At 27.7% G+C, this 16,311-nt stretch overlaps 1 protein-coding gene across 6 annotated transcripts; it reads left to right on the top strand.

Moving 5' to 3' along the window:
• Positions 1-6,010: 6,010 nt before the first annotated feature.
• On the top strand, positions 6,011-16,038 carry LOC122521154 (bumetanide-sensitive sodium-(potassium)-chloride cotransporter). Of its 6 annotated transcripts, none has more exons than XM_043641638.1 (18): positions 6,011-6,111; positions 8,345-8,494; positions 9,483-9,543; positions 9,907-10,165; positions 11,163-11,416; positions 11,536-11,650; positions 11,997-12,319; positions 12,404-12,635; positions 12,812-12,933; positions 13,031-13,230; positions 13,363-13,510; positions 14,165-14,406; positions 14,492-14,700; positions 14,829-14,943; positions 15,068-15,286; positions 15,363-15,511; positions 15,585-15,696; positions 15,781-16,038. In XM_043641638.1, exons 2-18 carry the CDS (start codon positions 8,355-8,357, stop codon positions 15,914-15,916), a joined length of 3,036 nt encoding a protein of 1,011 aa, XP_043497573.1. In that variant the 5' UTR covers positions 6,011-6,111; positions 8,345-8,354; the 3' UTR covers positions 15,917-16,038. The 6 variants fall into 6 exon arrangements, with proteins under 6 accessions (XP_043497573.1, XP_043497574.1, XP_043497572.1 ...); XM_043641639.1 differs by lacking the exon at positions 6,011-6,111 and adding an exon at positions 6,141-6,435 and having other exon boundaries at positions 8,348-8,494; XM_043641637.1 differs by lacking the exon at positions 6,011-6,111 and adding an exon at positions 6,141-6,435.
• Positions 16,039-16,311: the final 273 nt, after the last annotated feature.

Raw genomic sequence — 16,311 nt, 5'->3', positions numbered from 1 at the left:
CAAGTCATCAAGGAATGTAGTAATGACATATACACATGTATACATTCATAAAAACGATACTTGTGTTCCTCTTTTCAGTTTTTTTTTTCTTATCGCAGAGATAGACGAAACTAATGAAGATCGAACAGGTGTAAAATAAAAAATTACTACGTACATTAGTTACAAAAATTAGGGAACACTTTGTTTTTAAAAGAAAAGAGGAGAGTATCGATAACAGTAATAATAATCATAATAATAATAATAATAATAATAGTGTGTGATAATTTTCGATAAAGACACAAATACAAAATAGTAGTCATTCGAAATTTTAGTTTGCTTTCAAAGTGGAATAATACGTATTTAAAAGTATGTATAAGAAGGATTATTTTGTTCTCTCTTATACACAAAATTTCATTTATTTGTCTATCTTCGTAAATCGATTTCGTGAAAATGATTTATCATAGCAAGGTGAAATATTTAATAATGATGAACGATCCATATGCGGTGATGAAATTCGAAGGCGAATCGCTCTTTATATAGAATCCCCTCAAAAAACACATAAAGAGAAAGAAATAAAGAGAGAGGAAGAGAGAAACCGAAGCCATGTGTACTTACTTATATACATATGTATGTACGCTGATCGCGTTTAAGTGCAATCGTAAAACTGAAGAGTTTTAGATTGCTTGCCCGCACTTCCTGTCCTGATTCCGGTCACCTAAAGCAAAAAGAGAGAGAGAGAGAGAGAGAAACATAGTATTCGATCCAAAGAACTTGTTCAAACGGAAGTTAAAATTGGCGTACAAATTTTGATTTTGAATCGGTGATGTTGGTAAGGTAGGAATCTTCGCAGAAGTAATATTTCAAAAGTGATATCAATTGGCATGATTTATGTACATATTTGTATATATATATATACATACTTTATACATTTTCTTACATATATATGTATATTCATATTTTACATGATACTGACATATGTTCATAAACCGAGGGCGTCTAACTATAGTTCCACGAACGCGAAATATTAATTTAGATTTCTGCGAGTTCTCTTCTCGATGGTATGCATGCATCATAAATGCTTTTCTTGGTAGATTACACGGTATTTCTTTGAATTTTCATTCATATCACTTTCCATTATCTCTTTCTCTCTCTCTCTAATTTTCTTAGTTTTCAAAGACTATATTAATTATAGAACGAAATTCCAATTTCACAAGCCAAGAAACAAGGAAGGTCAAAGGGAATTCCATATTCGATTTTGCACGTGCACTATATGTACAATGAGTCACAGGAATATTGTACCCATTGACACTCTAAATTTTAAATAATCTGTAGATGCATCCAATTCTACTGATTTAAAGAATTCAATTAAGTTTCCCTCTGAAAATTATAAAAACGCGAACAATGATTGCTCGTAGTTATACTTTTTTATCTTTTTCTGTCCTTTAAAAACAGATTTTATTTTAGTCATGCTGTTCTATTAATTTAACTATTCACTTCTTGTGGATTCATATATATCTTCCTTATTTCCTAAAACTGTGTATAATAAAATTCTTTTTATATACTTTCCCACAAAAAAATTAAGCACTTTTGGGTAAAACCTAGGGTTTCTACGATTTAACTAAAGCATACAATATAACGTTTAGTATATGTATGTATATTAATCGGTCTCTTGTGGGCGATACTTTATTCTTGTATACCTTTTACCATTCTCCAATAATTATGAAAATCTCAAGAGACTGCAATAAGATGAGTAGAGAAATATAAAGAGAAAAAATGAAAGAGAGAGAGAGAGAGAGAGAGAAAATCGTATTTTATTAACTTCCCTATATAATCTTAAAATAATACGATAATCCCATTCGCATACGTTCCGTTCCTTCACAAATTATAATTATCGTTGCTAATGTATCATCGATAATGTATATAATTATCTTTATTGTCGTTTCTTATTACTCGTATCTTAACTAAAAAATTGTTTTTTTTTTTGTGTGAAGAATAGAGACAGAGATAGATAAAAAAAATATAAGTTGAGATAAAAGAGAGGAAAAAGAATTAATAAACCATCAATAATAGGTAAATAGATGGATAACCAACAAGGATATAACTCTTTTATGTGAACAAACGTTTCCGAATGCTTATAATAATTATGTTTTTGCTTATTATCTTTGTCACGGGATAATAATTGCCGGTCGTATCATCTTATCACACATGATCTTTTTCCTATTCCCTCTCTCTTTCTTTTTCGCGTGCAAGTGAGTAATATTTATGTATATATATATATATATATATATATATATATATGCATTTTTAATTATATATAATTACTGTCAACAATTTTATATAATTTATAAGAATATAAAAAAATCTTTATTATTACAAGGATAACGATCATTCAAAATTTGTATATATATATAAATATTTCACAGTTCTATTGCATATGATACATAAGTGAGTACGGTAGAAAAAAAAAAGAAATTGATTGTGAGAGAAGAGAAGCTTCAAATAATTGTTATTAAGGATATTTTCCAATACTATAGGTAAAAAAATATAAATAATAAAAAATAAATAATATATGCTACATATGTATAGCATTTTGATTCCATAGTTTTGTTTTTTATTATTTTATTTTATTACTATTTTTTATTATTGAAATAATTAGAAAATGGTGTGCACCCATGATACATAAATGCATGATCTAAATTGATCCTAACTTTGTACACATAAGAAAGTTTTGACGATAAGATTTAAGACTTCTGAAAATAGGCTCGCGTACGCTCTTTCTCTCTCTCTCTCTCTCTCTCTTTCTGTTTCTTTCTCTTTCTTTAGTTGATCATCAATAATATCGATGCTTTATTTGTGCCATTCTCACGGCGAGAGTAAAAGCAAGACCGAGATACTGGAGACTTGAGTCGAGTTCTTACCGGAATATTTTGCTTTTCCGTTAAAGAATGCTAATTGAGCTAATTCCGTCTCTTGCTTCTACGCACGACCAACACAAAATATTACCAATGATTTCACGAGATTTAAGTGAGAAACGGAAAAGCTTCTTTTCAAATTCGAAAATTTTGTGTTTCCCGCAACTTGTTATAACTTTATTATTATTTCTTTCATTCTTATCTTCCATCGGTTCAATTAATCGATAAATAGATCGAACGTTTGGTCGATATTTAATTAATTAATCGATACTTTACTCTTCTCCTACTGATTACATGATTTAATCTAATCGTAACATATTAGTTGTCACTTTTCTTTTATCATTTTCATTGTTTTTATTTAATTTTATTTCCCGTAAAAAATGTAATGAGACAAGAGATTAAGTAGAAAAAAAAAACCGATTTTAACATTGATAATTTTGATATAAATAAAAAAATTTGATAATATTGATATAAATCAATAACATCAAGATACATACATGTGTCAGCGTTCAATTATATAATACAATTAAATCAGGGAATCCCTAGTTTTTACTCCATATTATTAGACATTTTTAGGAAAAATTATAAACAAAATTTGATTATACATTAAAATTATTATATTTATAAAATAATGAGATTATGTATGAATTCATGCGAAACGAGTAGTTAAAGTATAAAATTGAAATTTGATCAGTCTTTAAAGTTTGCTTTTCTTTCTGCAACAATGCTCGTTGTTATCTCTACTTATATCTTCCTGTAATTTGAATACCAATATTCGATTAGTCCTGCTGTGTTATCGGATCTAATCTATGGATTATATTGATTATTTTAAATTGATAGTGGGTGTACAAATATTCCTGACAATGAGACTCGTTGTATATATTCTTTCTGTTTACATTTCAAATATTAGCGCTTTTTCGAATAATACTATTTGATTACATTTGATTTATTCTTTTCAATAAATATTCGTACATGATAACCATATCCTGTAGTCAGATTCTTTTCTGAATAAAAAGAAAGATAGTCAAGGTCGTTTGACAAAATCCAGTTCGATGTCCCTCACCTAGTTTTATAAAGTATACAATCTCTCTCTCTCTCTCTTTTTTTTTTCTCTCTTTCTCTTCTTCTTTTTCTTCCTTTGAGAAAAAGTAGAATTTAAACTATCTTATTTCATCCTTATTGAATAAAAATCTTACGAAGAGTAGTATAAAAATTTTCGAAATCAATTATCGATTTGAAATTCCTTCTATCTTTCTTTCTTCTTCTTCGTAGTATATAAATCGGTTACATAAATATCATAGTCAATTAAAATATGAATATATTATTAGGTTCGTACATATGAAATGTCGGATTTTCTTTACATGTGCACGTTTGTCTCCTTGTTTTCGTTATTCTTTTGTTTTTGGCATAACTTCATTTATAGTCGTATTGTCCACTGCCAGAATCACATTTCAACATAAAAGATTTTTTTTAAAGTGTTCAATTTTGTTAGTTTTTTTAAATTTTGTAAAGATATGGATTCAACCGATATTTTCGTGTAATTTTTTTATATGAGTATAAAGTTGGTAATAATAGTGCAAAAGCAACACGCAATACAAACCAGGCATTTGGGAAGAATACTGTTAACGAACGAAAAAGGGCAGCGTTGGTTTGAAAAATTTCGGTCTGATGAATTTTCTCTACAAAATGAACCACGTGGAAGACTCACAAGGTCTGTGAAAAAAAATTCTCTGAAAACATTGGTAGAAATAAATCCTACTGTATCTCAAAGGGAACTTCCTACCAGAATAAAAGTTGACCATACAACAATATTGCGACATTTTACTAAAATTAACAAGGTCAAAAACATGGATAAAGAGGTACTACATTATAAACAGGTACTAACCGAGCGAAATAAGTTGGGTCGGTTAAACGTATGCTCATCATTACTAATTCGATTTTTACAAATAAATTAAAATATGAAATTTTGCAGCAGCCAGCTTATTCACGGGATTTTTTGCCAACCGACTTTCATTTTTTTAAACATTTAGAATAGTTTTTACGGGCAAAACAGTATGAAAATGAAGACAGTCTGAAAAATTTCATATCAGAGTTTATTAATTCTAATGATTAGAATTTCCTTGAGATTAGTATCTATGCATTAAAATCTCGTTGGATACATTTATTTTGATGAAATAAACAGGTTTTAAAAAAAGATATGTTGTTTTATATATTCGCTTAAAAATCCGATATTTCATACGCATCAACCTAATACAAAACTTATCGATAGATGCAACAAGTTGTACGTACAAAATTAAAATAATAGAAAGGTAAAAAGAAAAGATGTAAATCACAGGTTGCATGCCAATTTTACATATAGGGTGTCTGAGGTTTTTTCGTACAAACGTTATGAGCGTATTCTATGCTCAAAAATAGGAATAAAATGTTATATAAAAATACATCATTTAAAGGTTTATTCAAAAATTATAACATAAATTATAAAATTGTCTAAATGTGGTGTCCAAAAATGATGTTTAGCGGTTTTGCATATGTTGTTTATTATCTTATGTTAGAATGATTCAACGTATTTTCCTCTGAACAATAACTTGGCCGTCTAAATCACCTGATTTCACCGCAATAGATTTTTATTTGTGGGGAAAACTAATACAAGAAGTTTATGCAACTGACTGCAAGATAGCCACATTTGACGTTATGGTAGAACGAATTAAGAATGCAATTACAGAAATTAACAGAAATTAATAGAAATCAATAAGAAATTCACTATGTCATGAACAACGGTGCCAAACTTGTATTCGCATAAGCGAGTAACATTTTGAACGAGTCGTTTAAACGGTTTTACACAATTTATTTTATAACTTTTGATAAATGACCTATGTTTATATAACATTTTTTTTCTTAATTTGAGTATAGAATATGCTCGCAACGTTAGTGCGAAAAAATCTCAAACACCCTGTATATATTACGCATACAGGAAAAAAATAGGAGGGTCGCGTACGTCGCATACATCGTATGAATCGCAAAAGGGTGCGCGCATGCGCATGATCGAGGATGCGCGCGCCACTTTATTTGGAGTGGGGGGAGAAGTAAACGCAGGGAAGTGGCGCGCCAACTCGTTTCGCGCGGGATTCAAGTTCGTGCGTTCCAACTCTGCGTGCAGTGTATTCGCTCTCTTAAACGTCTTTAGACATATCCTTTTTTGTGCTCTCCATTTTCGTCATTTGTTAGTAGTAATCTTTTTTCTCTCTTCTTGTTTTATTTTAATTTCTTTTCCTTTTTTCAGCTTAATCGTGATGTACACGTGTATATAGTTTCTATCAGTTTATACGTATTATATATGCAATTATCTTTTATCTATTTATTTTTTACACCGTTACACTTTTTTTCTTACTTTTATCTAAACCTTCCGCATTTTTGTTATATTTCTTTCCTTTTACATCGCGAGTAATTCTGACCATCTTTAAACATACATTTCCTGTTTTATAATAATTCGCTTTTACTTGATATCGGTTGTGTGTGCGTTATACTGTGTTCTTCTCTCGAAAGTGTTAGTACAACAAATTAAATACCATCATCGAACGCATCTTTCAACGAATTTCTCATCTTATTCGGATTCAAACACATACGCACATATACGTTTTTTTCCCATATAATAGTAAGTTTGGAATATGTCACTCAATGTTTGCGGAAGCTATGAAATATATTATTACCGTTCGTTTATTGCTGTCGGTTGATAAAACGAAAGATATAAAAGACATAAATTAATTTATTATTATTTTCTTTTAAATAGGAAATTAGTATAAATATTCTTTAAGTTTTATATAATATTATTTTTTTTCTGACTCTTCATGGAAATATAGCTTTCATTTTTTTTTTTTTAATGTGAAAAAATACGATCGGTATCTAATCTTAGATCTTCAGAAGTTACTATTGGCCGTACAGTTTTAGAGTCGTTAATATACGTACGTAAATATGTATGTGCGTAATGAAACATCAATATTCTGTTTCTTCTCTTTTTCTTTTTTCTCTATTTTTCTTCCTTTCTCCTTTTTTTTTCTTTTTGGAAATTAATTCTTACAAACTCATAGTTTATTAATCTTTTACATCATTTGAAATGCATTCCATGTATATTACGGACAATTTTTAAAGTAATCTCCGTAAGATAGCAATCTAAGGTATTTAATTGATAATCTTCTTGCAAGATAAGATCGATAACAGGAAAACAAAATTCGAAATCGTATTCGTTTTTCTCGGATTATAACAAACAGATTGTGTCGATTATGTTGTTTATTTTAGACAAAGTTTTGGAGAGATTAAAGAAAGAAATTTTGATTGAAAATTTAGATAGATTACACGAGTGGACAAAAAATATGATTAAAATTTGTTTATAATTTTTCATATCTGTATGTATATGCGTGTGTGTGTGTGTGTGTGCGCGCGCGCGCGCGCCCGCGTAGGTTTAAAATTCAAAAGAATTTGATTCGGCATTAAAAGAAGATGGCAAAATTTGTCACGGAGCGATAAAGAAATCTTTAGAATCGTTTAATGAAAAACAGAATTAAAATTATAAACGAGTAGGCATACGAATTTGATGCCATTCATTAAACATATCCACGAATGTTTAATTTGATTAATTAAAAAGATAGCATATGATATATTAAATCCATTTCACTTGTGTAAATGTGTATTCACAAACCAAAAAATTTTTGTATTAAAATTACATTGACTTTTAATTGATATTTTATTAGTAATTTTGTGTACTCTAAAAATATCTATAAAACGATATGGAATTTAGAAATTTAGATTTTGATTTTCCCTTTTTTTTATGACCTATTTATTTAATTTAAATTAAACTATAATTCTCAGACTTCAATTTCTACATTTTTTTTTATCAACTGAAATAATTCACGATAATATTATCATTAATATAATCACGTTAATTTAATTATTATTGCAAACAAAAAATAATTAACGTTTGTTATATCTGTCTCGTTTAATTGATAATATTCTTGTTAAAAAATAAAAAACAAAAATTCATTTGAATATTTGCTTAGTTACTTATTGCGTTTGATATTGATTTCATTTTATTAATGTTACTAATATGATCTCATTGCTAGTATTTTTAAATTGCTCGCGTAATTATCGAATTTATGTTCGAAGAAAAAGAGAATAACGAGGAAACAATATTTAATCATGTTCGTAAAAAAGTAGTAATAAAAAATTAGGAAAAAAAGTAAAGTAAATACGAATACCATATTTCCTCTAAACGATCGGTCGTTAAAAATATGTAATAATAGTTTAAATGCGAGTTTAATTTATTATACATTAGAAAAATATAAGATATTTATTTATTTATTAAGCGTGTTCTGAAAGAGAGCAAATGGCTATTTTGAATAATTTCAAAAAATTTCTAAATTTCAATCATCTTTATTTCTAATTTTTTCTCTTTAAATCAGAAGTAACGGAATGGAGAGCAGACTTCAAAATAAAAATGTCAAGGACGAGATGATTGGAGGAACACAGCAAAATGAAAATAATAAAAGATCTCCAATGACGTTAAATGTGAGCGGATTGTGGGATGTTGTTCCTCGTATGGACCATTACAGGTATTTACATAAATAAATTATTCATCGCAAAATTGTCTATCTATTATTAATATGTTTATCAATATTATTAATTACTATTATAATTGATTCGAAATAATTTGTTAAATTATTTATATAAATGATTCATATCCAAATTATTAATATGTTTTGATTACTATCCTTTTTACGGACTTGAGAAATCCGTTTCCTTTACAATTGTTTAAAAACAAGTCTTAAAATCTATATACATTGCTATATTATAAATTAATAATATAATTGTTATTATAAAAAGGATATAAATAAAATATTCAAGTATTCATATTTCAATATTCATATTCAATGTATAACTGCACAATTAATTTTATTATTCTTAACAATAAATAATCTTTTCGCTTAATAAAATGTGTTCAAATTTAAATGATTTATGGGCGTACAACAACAAACAATTATCATTTATCTTAAATGATCCTACATCTTAATCGAGCCTAAGTGCTCACGCGTTTCAATCTTTATATTAGCCTTATTGAACCTTCTCGACATCTATTAATTGTCTTTTAATCAGAATAAAATAAAAGTGTATTCATATATACACTGAGAGATCCCAAGTAGACAACATATTTAATAAATCGAGAAAATAACATGATACCACAAATAGTAATTAAGTTAAACGTATATAAAATTAATTTGAAAGAGTGAGAGGGAGAGAGAGAGAGAAAATAGATCTGATCTAATAGTCTTACGTGTATATTTTGTAATTATTCTCTGAGAAAATTAAAGCAAGAAAATATACTAATCTTGAAAAGATCAAAACAAGTAACACAAAGTAATTATTATTATTATATATTTATAATTTACGTAATACATATATATTATATCTAAATAAAAATAATAAATAAGAGAGAGAGAGAGAGAAAAATTTATTGAAAATGATACTTATCAAAATATTAATATTAGTTATATAATTAATAATATAAAAATATAATATATTTAATTAATATACATATTACAGATTAAGTCGTCGTGCGAAGAGGCCATCTTTGTGTACTTTGCACGAGGGAAATTTGATAAAGGTATGAGCACCATTATTTTTCTTATCCATCGACCATTATACTTTAATGATATTTTTATCGATTTAGCCGACCCCTATAAAGGAATAATAAGATAGGATAAGATTAGGTAGGGTTGGATAAGTATATTGAGTTTACGTAGCAATAAAGGATTGATCAGGATAGGTAAGATTGCTTGTTAGGATTAAATGCTCACAAAGAAATAATGTTGAACCCTTAACAAGTAGAAAATTTCAACATTATGAGTAAGTCGTCACACAATAAATGTTACAATCGTTATTAAGGGTTGGTAATATATCCCCATTAAATTTTATCCTTATACTATACCTGTAAATCATATTATTAAATTCTGTAATCCTTTTTCAGGATCCAAATGTTGAAGCAGGACAAATTGGGACAACAACACAAATTCATACCGGTGGAATTAAATTAGGATGGATCCAAGGAGTTTTAATACCATGCCTTTTAAATATATGGGGTGTTATGCTTTTCCTAAGACTCTCATGGGTTGTAGCACAAGCTGGAATATTACAGACTACGATCATTATAGGAATATCAGCAGCGGTGTGTGTTATTACAACATTAAGCTTAAGTGCAATTAGCACTAATGGCGAAGTAAAGGGAGGTGTGTGTGTGTGTTGAGTTACAATTCGATTACTTCTAATTTTTTTTTTCCTTTCATTCTTTCCGAAACAGGAGTGCTATTTATTTTATATATATATATACACTCAACTTGTTTTTTAAACGTGTAAAAAACGTTTAAATACCGCGTAAAAAACCGGAAAAAAATACGTTTCCTATTTGAAAAAAAGGAATACGTTTTATATTATCCAAAAAATATATAAAATAAGATAAAGAACTAGATTTAATTCTAAAAAGTGTGTAAAAAAAAATATAGATATATAGTACAGCATTGTGCAACTTCTCTTATATTAGTCCGCGTGCTATTGTTTTCTTTTGAAAACATTTCGAAAGCCAGAGAAAAGTAGATAATCAAAAAATCTTTTTTATTTTAATTATTAATTTAGTTTAGCATAGATGTTTACTTAAATTGTTATTTAAAAAAATTGATTATTGTAACTTGGCTGTCAAGAAAATTAACGCCGATTTTTATATCGAATATATAGTAAGTTACAGGAATATTCGTACCCGTTCTTACTGTAAATTTAAAATAATAGATATTTGCTTATAATGCAAAGTTTCAAAATTCTATTCGAAAGAAACTTATTTTTAAATTATTAAACTTTCAAATTAATATAAATTATATCGTAGAAGAGCATTTCATTGTTAGAAATATAATTCTCCTTAAATGATAAGAAAATATATTTCTCTCTAACAATAAAATGTTCTGCTGTAATAAAATTTATATGCAAGTAAAAAAGACTTGAGTGTATATAAACATATATATATGTATGTGTGTGTGTACATATAAGTTATATAAGTTATATACGTATACACATACTCTTTTTTCTTTCTTTTTTAATAGGTAAAGTTAGTATATCAATTTGCAATTTTACTTATTAAATTTTATCGTTTAATAATTTATATTACTATTTATATATTAATTTACTAAACCCTTTTTCTTGAAATAGAAAACAATAAATGAAATGATAAATTTACAGGTGGCATATATTTTATCATCTCTCGATCACTCGGACCTGAGTTTGGTGCATCTGTTGGAATAGTCTTTGCATTTGCGAATGCAGTTGCAGCATCTATGAACACTATTGGTTTCTGTGATTCCATGAACGATTTACTCAAAGAATATAATCTTAAAATTATAGATAATGGAGTACAAGATGTTAGAATTATTGGTACTATTGCTCTTATAGTGATGATATTGATTTGTGCTATTGGAATGGAATGGGAATCAAAGGTTTGTCCGTTTATACATTCATTTGTCTTTGCTTAACAATTGACATTACTTTTTTCTCAATTTTTAAATTAATCACTATTTGAGAATATATTTTAACATATTTTTTATATATTTATCAGGCCCAGAACTTTCTTATTGCAGTCATCGTAGCAGCTATTTTTGATTTTTTAATTGGTACTATCATTGGCCCAAAAAATGAAGAACAAATCTCTCACGGATTCATTGGCTTTTCGTGTGAATATTTTATATTATTTATATCTATATATATATATATAGAGAAAGAGAGAGTGAGGTAAAAGTTTTTATGTAGGTTAACGGTAATTAGATGATTTTATAAATCAATTGCTTGTTGTTTGAGATTTTTCAAATTAAATTTTTTTATTCAGATTATAAAACTACAAGTCAAACCACAAGTGCTAAAAAAAATTTTTAAAAAGAATAATTGAATTTTAAATTCACTTTGAATCCATTGGCCTATTTAGAAACATTTGGCTTACCCTGTTTTATATAAACTTGATTTATAATATTTTTGTCTTCGTGTAATGTATAAATTAATATATTTTTTTTCTTCATTTTCCAGGGGAAGTATTTAAAAGCAACTGGGGCTCGGATTATCGATTTTCTGAGAACAACAATCAAACATTTTTTTCGGTTTTCGCAATATTTTTTCCTTCGGTAACTGGTATCCAAGCTGGTGCAAATATTTCGGGAGATTTGAAAAATCCAGGAAAAAGTATACCCATTGGAACGCTCTTAGCTCTCTTAATATCCATGATAAGTTATGTCACTTTTGTGTATTTTGCTGGTGGTGCAGCTTTGAGAGATGCAGGTATTGGATTGAATGGTACTGTTGAGTGTATATCTCAAAATAATTGTTTATATGGACTTCATAATAGTTATTCGGTAGGTTGTTAAATTAAAAATTTTAAACTAAAATAATAATTGATTTATATATATCATGTGTATTATTAAACATTGTTTGTATAGGTCATGCAATTGATGTCACTTTGGGGACCGCTCATTTATGCTGGCTGTTTTGCTGCAACACTTTCAACAGCCTTAACTAATTTATTATCAGTACCAAGATTAATCCAAGCATTAGGTCAAGATAGAATATATCCTGGATTAATATATTTTAGTAAAGGATATGGAAAATCCGGTGAGCCATACAGAGGATATGGACTTACGTTTCTTGTTGCGTTTGTATTCCTTATGATAGGTACGTAATATCAGTTAACAATACTTTTCATGTATATTATTATATAATAAAATAGTTATATACTACTATTTAGCTATATATAATAGTTATGGATCTTATTACATATATATATATATATATATGTATATTAAATTACACAGATGAATTTGTATTAAATAAATCATTTTTATTTTCAGCCAATCTTAACGCAGTTGCGCCATTAATATCAAATTTTTATCTAGCTTCCTATGCTCTTATTAATTTCTGCGCATTTCATGCTGCACTTATACGACCATTAGGTTGGCGACCTACTTTTAAGGTGCGTTTCTTTAATAAAAAAATTAGTTTACAAAAATTGAAGGTTTTTTGAAAGATAAAGTATTTGATTAGCTTTAATGGATAATTATCTTTTATAGTATTACAACACTTGGTTATCTCTATTTGGCTTCATTGTTTGTGTAAGCATTATGTATTTCATCGACTGGATAACTTCATTAATAACATTTGTTATTATCTTTGCATTGTATCTGATAGTTGTATATCGTAAGCCAGATGTTAATTGGGGTAGCAGTACTCAAGCGCAAACTTATAAAACTGCATTATCTATTGTATATAGGTAAGTTCACACATATCTTTCAGTTACAAAAGTTCTCTTATTTTAAATTAGTTGAATAAATATTTTATATATACACAAAATATATTACATATGTATAAATATATATATATATATATTTATATAAATTTATAGATTGAATTCTATAGATGAACATGTGAAAAATTATGCTCCACAAATTTTGGCTCTTACTGGACATCCTGGTACAAGACCAGCTCTTTTATACTTGGCAAACCTTATCACAAAAAATAATTCCTTGTTAATCTCTGGGGAAATATGTCAAGTAGGTACTTTGTCATAGGATTTGTAAGAGTCGAGTATGGATTAGTGGTATTTGTAAAATAGATCACAATTAATTGATTAATTGCCAATAATTAGTATTTGATTTATATCAATATATTCTATTAATTTTACATATTAAGTAATACATTTTATATTGTTTAACTTTTAATAGATAATTTTATTTAATTTATTTTTAATAATGATTTAACAAATTTTTCTTATATATAATGTATATTATATACAGGGTGGATTCCCTAACTCTTGCTACCAAGATAGCTCCGAAAGTATGATAGTAGCAGAAAAGTTTATAGAACAAAAATTGCATGAAAAATTCGTGAGTATAATATGGCGTCAGTTTTTTTTTGCTAGGTTTATTTTTTGATAACGGCTGTCGTGGCGAATCCCGATTATTATGCTCCCGAATTTTTCATGCTACTTTTATTGTATAAACTTTTCTGCTACTATCATACTTTCGGAGCTATCTTGATGGCAAGAGTTAGTGAATCACCCTGTATATTATAGATATATATAAAAAATATTTATTTTTAGCTGATATTTGTATTTAAAATGTAAATCTTTTAGAAAAATATGATTACTAATAGTACAGAGATCGTTCAAATAAAATCTACTACTTTAACATATTACATTTTTACAGACACGTTTGTCTTATCGATTACGATCAGTACATTTAAGAAATGGATATGCTTGGTTGCAAAGACATAGAATCAAATCTTTTTACCATGTTGTAGAAGATTTAAATTTAGAAAGAGGTGCATCAGCATTGATGCAAGCTACAGGAGTAGGAAAATTATCTCCAAATGTTGTCTTAATGGGTTACAAAACTCATTGGTCAACTTGTAATCATAAAGATCTTCAAGAATACTTCAACGTACTTCAGTAATAAAATATCATCTTATGTTACTTTTTCTATTTGTTATATATTTTTATTAACATTTTTTCACTCTTTCTTTCATTATTTCAGCAATGCATTTGATCACAAATTGGCTGTTACAATTCTACGTATTGAAGATGGTTTAGATTGTTCTGAAGTAACTTCTACTGTAGTAGACGAAGAGCATGGAACTCTAGCACAAAGTAGTTATGACTTAACTGGTTCTACATTGATGCATGCTGATAGTGATCTCTCAATGAGTAGTCAAATACCAAGAGTACAAAGTGTACCAACTATAGGTATGTCGAATACATTAAATCATATCTTAATAAATACTATACATATATATACATTATATAAAAAATTATGATATATATATATATATATATATATATATATATTGTACTTTTATCATTTCTATGAATAGGAACACAATTTAATTCAGTTGAGGGACCAAATGTAATTAGAGAATCTCCTACTCATTGGAGTGCACGTGATCACATCAAGCAAAAGAAAAAACAAGCTACTGATAAGTTACTTTCGTAAGTCTTGCATATTTTCTTTGATTAAAAAAGAAGTACTGTATACCTACACATGATATATATATATATATTTATAGTTATATATGTAGATATAATAAAGTATGATTTTTCAATAATATTTCAGTGAAAAACGAAACGGAATGCCAGTGTTACCAGAACATATGACAATTTTCCAAAAAAAACATAAGAAAGGTATAATTGATGTATGGTGGCTTTACGATGATGGAGGTCTAACAATTCTTTTGCCATATATCATTAGTACTCGTACTAATTGGGAACATTGTAAAATGAGAATCTTTGCTTTGGCTAATCACAAGCTAGATATTGAGGCTCAAGAAAAGGAGTAAGATTTTTCAAATACTTGTATTAATCTGTTTCTTTTATATGAGTGTTTTCAAGATTTTGTTGTTTATCCACAGAATGGCTGAAATAATGGCTAAATTTCGAATAAAATATACTAGTTTAAAAATGGTAGATGACATCAGTATTTCTCCTCGACAAGATACTCAAGATTTCTTTGACAAACTTATATCTGATTTTCGAAGAAATGATCCTTCCGATAATTCAGGTTTGAACATTTAATTCATTATGATTAAATGCTTCGAAAGCATCAAAAGCATCAAAAAATTTCTTTTTTGTAGAGTGCTGTGTTACTGATCTTGAATTACAAACACTGCGTGACAAAACTAATCGACAATTAAGACTTCGAGAATTACTTTTGGAAAATTCAAGTCAGTCGACATTGGTAGTAATGTATGTAATTATTCATAATGATCTTTATTTAATAATAACAATAATAATAATAAAAAAAAATCATATTTAACAAATAACTTATAGGTCATTACCAATGCCAAGAAAAGGTGCAGTATCAGCACCATTATATATGGCGTGGTTAGAAGCGCTAACTCGTGACATGCCACCAACGCTATTAATAAGAGGAAATCACACTTCGGTATTGACATTTTATTCCTAGTCTATAAATGATCAATTAGGTTATTGATATTAGTATTATTAATGGCTTAACTCGTATGATGTTTAGAAAAGAACTTTTTAGCTAACATCATATCTGACATAAATAGGCAGTATTTTTTAAGACATTAATGCCAAATCTCTCTCTCCCGACAATGTGTGTCTTACACATCTCTTTTTATCTCTTCTCTTTTTTATATATTACTATGTACTTATTATAATTATTATTATTATTATTATTATTATAATTTAGCTTATACAAAAAGAAAAAGTGAACTTCGAAACAAGATAAATTATAAGAATGTACAATTTTTAAATAGATAATGAAATTATAAATTATATAATAAGGCATTAATCGACGACAATATCGATCATAAATAGTAAATAGAAATTTGCAGT

Source organism: Polistes fuscatus, unplaced genomic scaffold (assembly GCF_010416935.1).
Source record: "Polistes fuscatus isolate 324 unplaced genomic scaffold, CU_Pfus_HIC Scaffold4, whole genome shotgun sequence".
Lineage (NCBI taxonomy): Eukaryota > Metazoa > Arthropoda > Insecta > Hymenoptera > Vespidae > Polistes > Polistes fuscatus.
Note: the sequence above shows the minus strand (reverse complement) of the source record. Positions and strands in the feature narration are given on the sequence as shown.